The 10,000-nt window shown below is 47.6% G+C and overlaps 1 protein-coding gene across 7 annotated transcripts; it reads right to left on the bottom strand.

The window, feature by feature from the left end:
• Positions 1–105: 105 nt before the first annotated feature.
• Positions 106–9,733, bottom strand: LOC121299797 (inositol 1,4,5-triphosphate receptor associated 2-like). Of its 7 annotated transcripts, none has more exons than XM_041227870.1 (17): positions 9,590–9,733; positions 9,100–9,224; positions 8,652–8,704; positions 8,282–8,343; positions 7,595–7,644; positions 6,629–6,704; positions 5,623–5,695; positions 5,258–5,285; positions 5,025–5,165; positions 4,439–4,570; positions 3,691–3,838; positions 3,437–3,486; positions 3,097–3,147; positions 2,024–2,124; positions 1,670–1,798; positions 1,466–1,579; positions 106–1,232 (listed from the first exon to the last, which is right to left on the bottom strand). In XM_041227870.1, the coding sequence occupies exons 1-17, from the start codon at positions 9,612–9,614 to the stop codon at positions 1,079–1,081; spliced, it is 1,512 nt and encodes a 503-aa protein (XP_041083804.1). In that variant the 5' UTR covers positions 9,615–9,733; the 3' UTR covers positions 106–1,078. The 7 variants fall into 7 exon arrangements, with proteins under 7 accessions (XP_041083804.1, XP_041083805.1, XP_041083806.1 ...); XM_041227871.1 differs by having other exon boundaries at positions 1,466–1,576; XM_041227872.1 differs by having other exon boundaries at positions 7,595–7,641.
• Positions 9,734–10,000: the final 267 nt, after the last annotated feature.

The raw sequence follows: 10,000 nt of genomic DNA, 5'->3' as shown, positions 1-10,000 counted from the left end.
CTCTGGTCCAGGACTGGGAACCCTGCTTGGAGTTAATGAATTCCTCTGGTCCAGGACTGGGAACCCTGCTTGGAGTTAATGAATTCCTCTGGTCCAGGACTGGGAACCCTGCTTGGAGTTAATGAATTCCTCTGGACCAGGACTGGGAACCCTGCTTGGAGTTAATGAATTCCTCTGGTCCAGAATTGCCCCATTTTACCTGGCTCAGGGATACAGTGCTCCTCCCACTCACATGACTGCTCAACAGCCCTGGATGACTAATGCTGAACTACTGGAAGGGAAGTACCTGCTTCTACATTCAAATGTGTCACAAGACAAATGTATCAAAAGGTACTTTTTCAAACTGTATTTAAAAAGGATGCTCAGTTGATATTTTAATGTGGAGCTACAGCAATTCACTATAATCAGGAATTTTTATTTACAGCAGCGGCAAAGGAAAAATCACACCACCCATCTAAAGATGTACTGTAATGTAGGCTGGCCTGGCTCTGCTGTCTCCTAGGGAGCGCTTGTAAAATGACATCTCAGTGTCTAGTCCTTGTTTATTGGCATGCCCGTCACTAAACTCAGAAACTAAACCAGAACGCAGCTGCCAGAACTGCTTTCCCACACTCGTCTTTCTCCACGTCACTCCAGTGCTGGGATCCTTCCACTGGTTACCAGTAAGCTACAGAATTGATTTGAATTGTCTTAATAACTTGGATTAGGGACGTCCTTTCTCCAAGAACTACAGACTCTATTCCTTTTCTTAATAAAGAAAGTCCAAAACATCAGATATTTTTTGCTGTTGTGCTCCTCGTTTGTGGGACTCCAGTTGGCAGGTTGAAGCACTGGATTGGAGTCTAAATTGAGAAATGTTTTTTTGACCGTGCTTGTACACATGAACTCTCTTGTCTCGGTTTTACACAGTGTTCTGGGATGCCATGCTGTGAAGGGCGCTATATAAAAATGGAATGGATTGGGTTCGGTTTTCTAAGCAACGTCCAAGGAAATCCCCAGCTGTGAAACAATGTTTTTCCATTTCAAGTGGCGCACAGAGGCTGCTGTGAGTGGGGGGGGGGGGGCTGTGCCCTCATACTCAGGGCCCGAAGATGGGGGCCCGTAGCTGGCAGGAGAGGACGCCCCAGAGCAACACGCAGGAGAGCATCACGAGGAGCAGCCAGAGCAGGAGCCAGGGGGAGGGCAGGAGCCTGGAGAGGAGAGCTGGGAGCAGGCTCCGGGAGCGTGCACACCTGGGAAGACGGGGAGGGAGATCAGGGTTACTGAGCAATAAATAAACACCAGACCAAAATAAACAGTGGGCTTGCTTTGACACTTGCTGCAGTATTATCTGCGCTGGTTTTTTTTCCCGATCTGTCGGCTGCGCTTGACATTCTGGTGGAAGATTCTAAGTCGTCCCCCCTCCCCCAACAAAAAAAAAGTGTGTTCCCCTCAGCAGTACCCCCCCTCCTCGCGAGGTCCGTACGTTTCTGTGACGCCGCTGAAATCGTCCTCCGTATTCTCTCTCTCCGGCTCTGCTTGCAGCGTCTCCACAATCTCTCGGCTCTTCTTTTTCTTTCGCAAAGCCTCCGGGCAGCTGCTGAAGTACAGGAAAGCAAGTGAGCTGTACAAAGCAGCAGCCCGGCTCCAGCACACACGCATCACGCCTGATTACAGTACTGCATCGTACCTGTTGAAACACATCCCGCCCCCCTCCATTTCCCTGCTGTTGCCGGGACGTCCCGTGGCTGGTAGGGGCTCGAGGGGTGGCTGGGGGGGACCGCTGTCCTGGGATCCTTCCGTCGGGAACTGAGTACACCTGAATAGAAGAGGGGAAAGCAGGTATCAATTATAACACTGACGAAGGCACTAGCCAAAATGTGACCTAATTGTTTTACCCAAATTTCTTGTTAGCTTTACAGAGGTGTCCGCTCATCCTTCTGGGGGATATTTGGAGACACAAACCTGATTTTTGAATACTGTACTGTAATTATAAGTTTATCAATTGAGGAAACCCTGGGCTGAAAGCCCTCCGATTCATTACCTGTGACTGACACGCCCGTTATCCACCGTGGCTTGTACTGAATCTGAATCCACGCTGGCTCTCCCATTGTCGGAGCCTCTCGATTCTGAGCTGTGGAAATGCTGGAACGAAGGGACGTTCTTCATTCAGAAAGGGAAAGCCAGTTCGGTCTAGCAAAGGGGTGTGTTTTAATTTTACACAAATCAGATCACTGCTCCTAAGCAATAGCCTTCCTTACCGCATGTGTACATCTGAGATATATTGAAATGTGCTGACTGATTTAAATAGCTTAAGATACATGGGACTGGTGGATATTCCATGATTCCTATAATACATATAAAAACATACGGGACAGTTTCCTGAAGAAGCCTCAGCATGCTCTATGAGTCAGATGGATAAGGCAGAGCTATAACACAGGAAAGCCCCACACCCCCATGGTGGAACCCAATGCAACAAGTGTGCAACACATTTCAGCAGGGCTGGTATTTTGCAAATGCAAACCTTGTTAACCCAAATTAGCAGTTTAACACCTTTACCACTTTCACAAAGCTCTTGTGTCCAAGGCACTGTTACCAGCCAAGTTTAACAGCCAGTGGCACAGGTTCTGCTTTCACATTGTCGTTTCATGATATATGAAAATATTCCTCATCTCTATTTAAATATATAAAACCCCACTTCCCGGTTGTTCTAGGTCAGTATAGGCAGGAGTAATATAGTAACACATGAAGAGAAATCTTTTGAAAGGAACTCTTTAGAGGTTTCTGTGTATAAATGTCAAATGATTATATTTCCTCATCTGAAGGCAAACTGCGTCACAGATTACAAGATGACGCTTTCGCTGGGCGAGTTCACTCAAGTGGGTCGAACAGCAATCGGACGCCGTGACCTACAGCACAGGAAGTGATTAGGGGTCAGGAAGCAGACGTTTTAAAAAAAAAAAAAAAAAAAATCCACTGAACAATAAATCTGCGCACAACTCAAAGTACCGTCTTCAAAGCTCTGCGATGATAAGTCGTTCTACAGTGATTATAAGAGACAGTGAAGAGGTCACGCCTTTAAATGAAGGATTGCAAGTGCAGATGTGTCAATCTTACCTGCATCTGCTTGGGGATGACGGCGATGCTCACTCTCCTGCGGGAGCTGTGCTGTACGGGAGGGACAGAAATCATTCAGGGACCAGTGGAAGCGCAGGGGCACCCCCTACAGGGCTTCTGTGTTATACAGCATTAACCCACAGCACTGCTTGTTGCAGTCTGAAAGCAGCAACATCTGCTGGGCTGTCAGATTGACGAGTTTATAAAGCCCTGTGAATTGTTTATTTGAAGCATCCTGGGCACTAGCCGGCTCTGCTTACCAGCTAGGGCTTTTTCATTTTGAAATTGAATGACAGCAGAGGCAAACACACCCCACATGTCCCAGACGACGCTGTATTACCTGCTGGGTTGATCTCAGGTGCTGCAGTTTTTGACGCATGTTGCTTTCACCTAAGAGAAACAGAGAAACATCTGAGATGAAAACACTTCTGATGAAGCATTTGTGATAATGTAGTCTCCTTCTACATTAACAACAAAACAAGGGATATGCACAGAGGGCTGTGGCAGATACAGAACCCTCTAATAACTATTCCCGTATTGAGAGTGTCAGAGAGTGTGAACCTGCTCCCCCAGACTGCCAGGGGGCGCTCTCACCCTGAGGTTCGCTGAACTTCCGGGTGCGGGAGTTCCTCTGAACCAGCCTCTTCATCTCCTCTAGCTCGGAGAGTTCTTGCACGTGATGCTGTTTTAGATTCTCCACGTGGAGGATCATCAACTCCACCGCGTGGCTCACCCTCGCCTCCTACAGGCAGAGAGTGGAAGTGACTGTAACTCACCAAAGGATTCCGTTAGTCTTACCTGCGCTGCACTGCCATTGACTACATAGGGCTCAACTGTGCAGCTCTGAAAGAAAAACACTCTTGGCAAACACGCGCTTTCCTTTTAACCCTTTCAGTCCTGAATTATTTTGAGCTGAAGAATGCGAATGTAAGATAGAATTCAAAAAAGGAACTCCTTTACTGAGTATAAAAGAGAACAGGACAACATTATTATTATTATTATTATTATTATTATTATTATTTATTATTATTATTATTATTATTGTTATTATTATTATACATATATTTTGGTAAATGGGACTTTAAAGTCCTGTCAGTACCTTAAGAACCCTGAGGTCCCGCCAGGACTAAAAGCGTTAAAACATGATATCTGGTACTATATTAGGGTTGCTGAAAGTTCACCGTTTCCATGCCATAATCTCAGGAGATCTGTTTTACTCGCACTTCCTCAGTCATCTGACCTTGGTGTCTGGTATGAAACAGCAGACTGGGCCTGAAGGTTCCTCAGCTCCATGTTGAACAGCATCTCTGCCAAGGCAGCAGGAGGCGCTGTGGCTTCTCACCTGATGCACGGCCCCTAGCAGCTCGGCTGTGCTGGCGATGCGCTTAATGGTGTTGGCCAGGATCTCCAGGCTCTGCTCCAGCTGCTGTATGATCTCGTTTCTCTTGCTGTCCAGACACAGAGCCTTCAGAGTCTGCAGAGACACACACTCTGTACCATGGCAACACTCACAACAGAGCTCCCTGCCCCCCTCTGTCTGCAGCGGGGACAAACTCTCCTCCGCCTCATTCAGTCCCTGTTCTATTCCTCTACACTCCCCCCTTCAATTATTACATGTAGTGTGGCTTTCCCTCCCCGTCTCAGCCCCTGCCCCTCCCTGCTCTCCCTTCCTCCAGCTCCCTATCTCAGCCACTGCCCCTCCCTGCTCTCCCTCCCTCCAGCTCCCTGTCTCAGCCCCTACCTCCATGCTCTCCCTTCCTCCAGCTCCCTATCTCAGCCCCTGCCCCTCCCTGCTCTCCCTTCCTCAGCCACTGCCCCTCCCTGCTCTCCCTCCCTCCAGCTCCCTGTCTCAGCCCCTACCTCCATGCTCTCCCTTCCTCCAGCTACCTGTCTCAGCCACTGCCCCTCCCTGCTCTCCCTCTCTCTACCTGCAGTGTGGCTCTCCCTTCCTCCAGCTCGCGGTGAATGTTCTCCTCAGTGACTTCTCTCGCCCGCTCCTCTGCCTGCAGCCTCTTCCTCAGAGTGTACTGGTCACACTTGAACGCCAGGGACAGGTGAGTGAAGGCAGACTGAGGGGGCAGAGACAGACAGCTCAAAGAAGAGACAGACAGACAGACAGCTCAGAGAGACAGACAGACAGTAGTACAGACTCAGTACTCACCTCTATCTCTTCTTCTGTCAGCTGGACACTGAAGGAGCAGTACAAAAAAATATTATTATTAAAAAAGACTTTTTTAGGCAGTCAGAAAGGTGAAGTCAGACCTTCCCTTCAAAACATGACGTCCTGTCTGGAATGCAGTGAAATCATATCGAAAAAAAAGAAAAAAAAACTAAAGCAATATTAAAACAGGTGCTTCATCCAAGGTCAATTCACATCAGCACTTTCTTCTGGGTACAATCCTGTTACTGGCTGCAGATGATGCCAGTCAATAGTGGAAGCAGACAATTGGTTAATGACCGGAAAGAAGGTGAGGATGGAGTGGGGAGACTGAGGGAGTTATATTGCAGCATCTTCATCCCCCTTACCTGTTGAGCCTGAGGCGTTCTAAGATGGAGAGGTTGTCCCAGGAAGAAGGCAAGAGGTCCTCAGCGCAGTTATCTGGAGAAAAATCTCTGCTGTAACCCAGGTTGACAAACCAGCTGACTGTACTGCACTGGAACAAGGAAACGAGGCTGACAAACCAGCTGACTGTACTGCACTGGAACAAGGAAACGAGTCAATAACCCAGGCTGACAAACCAGCTGACTGTACCGCACTGGAACAAGGAAACGAGTCAATAACCCAGGCTGACAAACCAGCTGACTGCATTGCACTGGAACAAGGAAACGAGTCAATAACCCAGGCTGACAAACCAGCTGACTGCACTGCACTGGAACAAGGAAACGAGTCAATGGCTGACAAACAGCTGACTGCACTGCACTGGAACAAGGAAACGAGTCAATAACCCAGGCTGACAAACCAGCTGACTGCATTGCACTGGAACAAGGAAACGAGTCAATAACCCAGGCTGACAAACCAGCTGACTGTACTGCACTGGAACAAGGAAACGAGTCAATAACCCAGGCTGACAAACCAGCTGACTGCATTGCACTGGAACAAGGAAACGAGTCAATAACCCAGGTTGACAAACCAGCTGACTGCACTGCACTGGAACAAGGAAACGAGTCAATAACCCAGGCTCACAAACCAGCTGACTGCACAAGGAAATGAGTCAATAACCCAGGTTGACAAACCAGCTGACTGCACTGCACTGGAACAAGCAAACAAGTTACTGCACGCTTGGGGTTAGGACTGTAAATAAGAGACAAGCATGAGCCCTGTGTTTGGGACAGTCATTTATTCTGCATTAAAAGTCAAAGCAAGAGAAATACAACTTATCACATACAGAGCATGCAGTACGAAATTCTCTTTCGAGAGACTTTTGAGGTACGTTTCTTACTAAGCTGTCCTGATTATTTTCTGCAGTGTTTTCAAAATCCTATTTATCACTACACTTACCTACAGCTGGCCCCCTAGTGGGGAGATCCTTACCCTCATCGCTGTCGTCACTGCCCCCTTGCCGCTCCGCACTGTCACAGGGTCCCGGCACTGCCTCTGGCTCAGGAGCCTGCGGGAGAGCCAGCAACACAGCTCAGCTGCTCGGTCCCTGAGAGTCGTGCCTCGTGGAGCCTCTCTTATAAAACCTCTCCTGTAAACAGCATCCGCCACGCTTTGTCGTTATTAAGCGCGGTGTTTGCAATGCTGTACCCTGCTTCCATTGAGCTCTTGATAACAGAAGCCACTCAGCAAGCTTAAACTAAAGGTCTAGAGCCGAAGTTAGCTTGTCTGTAAAAAAGAACGGCTGACGAAGAACGTGCAGGGGTGGATGTAATTGTTCACATACACTAGATGTTTGTTGTAAAGTCTTAAACACTTTCATTGTGCTTTCCTAGACTGAAAAAAAAAAGCTGAATGTTTTTTAAGACCCCGAGAGAGAGTTCAAGCCACGTGGCAAAGCTCTTTTCCAGGGTTGTTAGCGGGAGCCCACGCCGAGCAGGCTGTCCTCCCATGAAGGATGAGGACCTGTGAAATCCTTGCCAGCATTCCTGAACCCCAAGCCTTACTAATTAAGGGCAGCAGCAGCTCAGCAGAAACGCATGCCCTAAACAGACAGCTGAAAATGGTAACGCCTTTCAGACGAGACTGCTTGGGGTTCTTAATTTTTTTTTTTTTATTTCCCACATTTTACTCGGCGCCAGGACTCGAGGATGATTGGCACACGGCGAGACAGAGGCTAGGCTTGAAATCTATTACTGATCGGTCAGTCAGACCGGGTGTGGGAAGAGGAGGGCTGCAGAGGCTAGCTTCAATGCCCACAGTATTGTCACTGTGGCTATTGCAGCGGTCTGCCAGTGCTTGTGTTTCTGCAGGGTAATACATTGGGATTACTGTAGGATCTCAATCGGTCGATTCTTTCATTAGCACTAACCCCAGCACCACGGGAGAAAGGACTCTCACCTGCTCCTTCGTGACGTTGAACATTTTTGAGGAATTCTTTTTGTATCCTGCTGGAATCAGACAGAGGAGAAGACCTTATATTTATTTGAAATAAAAGCATAACATACAGTATATTTATTTGTTTTTTATATCCCCTTTAGTCACGATTTAATGTATGTTTTGATATTGTATAGCTTCTGTGAAGCTGTCCTGCCAAAACTTTGAAAAAAAAAACACACAGTATATGCATTATAAAAGAGCTAAATAAATAAGAAGCTCAGTGTGGTACAATTATCCACACAGGGACTGAAAGAGGAATATATATTCACAACCAAAACAAATCCCAAAAGATCTACAACAGAAAAAAACTATATTAGAAAAACCCCATTCAATTCAACCCAACTGTTCTTTATCTACTGCAAAATCTACTTAACAAAAACAAACACACAGTGTTACAGCTAAGATAATGAAATGAATGTTTTCCTCCTTCTCAGTGGGTCTGCATCCCTCCTGTTATACAAAGGTATTTGCTTGAGTTTAAGAAAATGCAGCTGTACTGCAAAGAGAGTCCCAGAGATCAAGAACAAACTTAGCTCTGCTTCTGATCCATCCACACTGCACCTGGTGCCCCAGTAAACCCAGAACTGGCCCTGCTTAGCAGCTAGCACCCAGCTCCCCACCACTGCACCTCACAGTTAACGATCCTACCTGCTGTCACTTTGGAGAGGAGAACGTCCAGGTCCCTGTGCTGCTGTTTCAGCTTCTCCTTACTAGAAAACATTATTCGTCCGTCTTAAAACAAGGTGAGCCATGCGCTGGTATAGAAGTTTTCTTTCAAACAAAGAAGGACAGCGAGCTCTGGAACGGAGCAAGCCCTTTTTAAGTGGATGCTACTGCAGCAGTCTCCGGTCTTGTCACTCACCTTTTGTCTGGCTGATTTCTTTTCAGCAGCTCCACATGTGAGATGCAACAGAACTGCTCACAGTACAAACTATACAGAGCTGACCGCGATCACAGTGGCATGCAGGAGAGAAGGGCTTTGGCTTTTTTGTTTAACTGGTCAAGGTGACATTGTTACCTGAGGAAATGGGTCTCCCGGCTCACCTTCTGCTCGGGCTCGTTACCGCAGCTCTGCACAAACACAAAGCAGGACAGCACAGCAGTGAGGAGATTGGGCTGCTAGCACTGACAAAAAAAATATATGCATTGCAAAGCATAGCAGAGACACGAAACGAAACATTGCACAATTACACATGCAGTAACTGACAGGGATAATCTCCAGCTCTTACAGACCTCGTGGATTGATGTTCAACAAAGTGTAACCTTATATACAGCGTGAATCAATCTCCCAAATACAGCCCTTATTGTGAGTAACATGGTTTCCTAGCAACTAGATTGGTAGTTGAATCACTTGAGGCCCCTCTGTATGAGTGGGAATAGGTTTTCTCATTCTGATTTAACAGGCTTTCTGTTATTTACTGCACACACCCACAGTGCAGCCTTCAACTCCCCCCATGCGTCGTTACCTGTGTGGGGGTCTGGGGGCTGTCTCCCTGGGGAGGGCTGGCCGTGAAGAGGGAAGAGAGAGAGAGGGAGCGCTGGTGGACCAGGCGGGACCAGGGATGACAGCTCATAGTGCACACAACGGCATCTGGAGAGAGGGGAAAGAGAGAGAGAGAGGGACCCTCACAGAACAGCGCAAACACTGGAAGAACGAGCAGCGCATTGCCAGCAATGACAGTGGATCTGGAACAAACATTACAACCAGTGGCACTCACATGTCCTGGAATCGATATTGAACCCCATCACGCAATTTATCAGTGAGTTCTCAATAAGAGCTGGTTTGCAGCCTGAGCATCACAATGTAAACAAATCCAGAAAAAAATGCACTAGAAAATGTTACAGAGAACTGAATCCAGAACATTGTAGACGTTTTCCAGACTGTCTTCGGAAATCTAAAAGCAATTTGCACGTAGGCAGTTGATTAATGCTGAATTAAACAGCTGCGTTTCTTACCTGAGACCTGAATCACACTGGGCATCTGCTTGTTAACCTGCACACCCGTACCCCGCTCTGCACAGAGCCTTGTCAGAACCCTCAGTAACCGCTCTCACTAAAGCGTGCTTCGGTGTGCTGCTGCAATGTGCTGGCGAGTGCTGTGTACCGCATCCAGCGTTGTGCTGCAGAATGTTATTGCAAAATATGTTTAAATAATAGCCCCCCCATCTCCCAGCTGTTTATCCTGTGCTTTCTTCCCACAGTCTGGCATTTCTCACAGTAATGTATACAAGCCCTTAGCGTGGCTGACAGCACCTGCATTCCATGGTAGTTCTTATCACTGGCTGCAGGTCTGTGTACTGACCCAGGGAGCTGGGGGTGGGGAGGATTCAGGCTCAGCCCCTTTGACCTCTGAGATCTGCCTAGATG

This window comes from Polyodon spathula, chromosome 25, assembly GCF_017654505.1.
Source record: "Polyodon spathula isolate WHYD16114869_AA chromosome 25, ASM1765450v1, whole genome shotgun sequence".
Taxonomy (NCBI): Eukaryota; Metazoa; Chordata; class Actinopteri; order Acipenseriformes; family Polyodontidae; genus Polyodon; species Polyodon spathula.
Note: the sequence above shows the minus strand (reverse complement) of the source record. Positions and strands in the feature narration are given on the sequence as shown.

Excerpts from the sequence above, each read along its gene's own strand:
- LOC121299797 (XM_041227870.1), bottom strand. The coding sequence starts at position 9,614 with ATGCCCAGTGTGATTCAGGTCTCAG. Across the intron at positions 9,225-9,589 it reads CAGTGTGATTCAGGTCTCAG|ATGCCGTTGTGTGCACTATG; the intron begins GTAAGAAACGCA and ends CCCTCTCTCCAG. Across the intron at positions 3,148-3,436 it reads ACCTGAGATCAACCCAGCAG|CACAGCTCCCGCAGGAGAGT; the intron begins GTAATACAGCGT and ends CCTCCCGTACAG.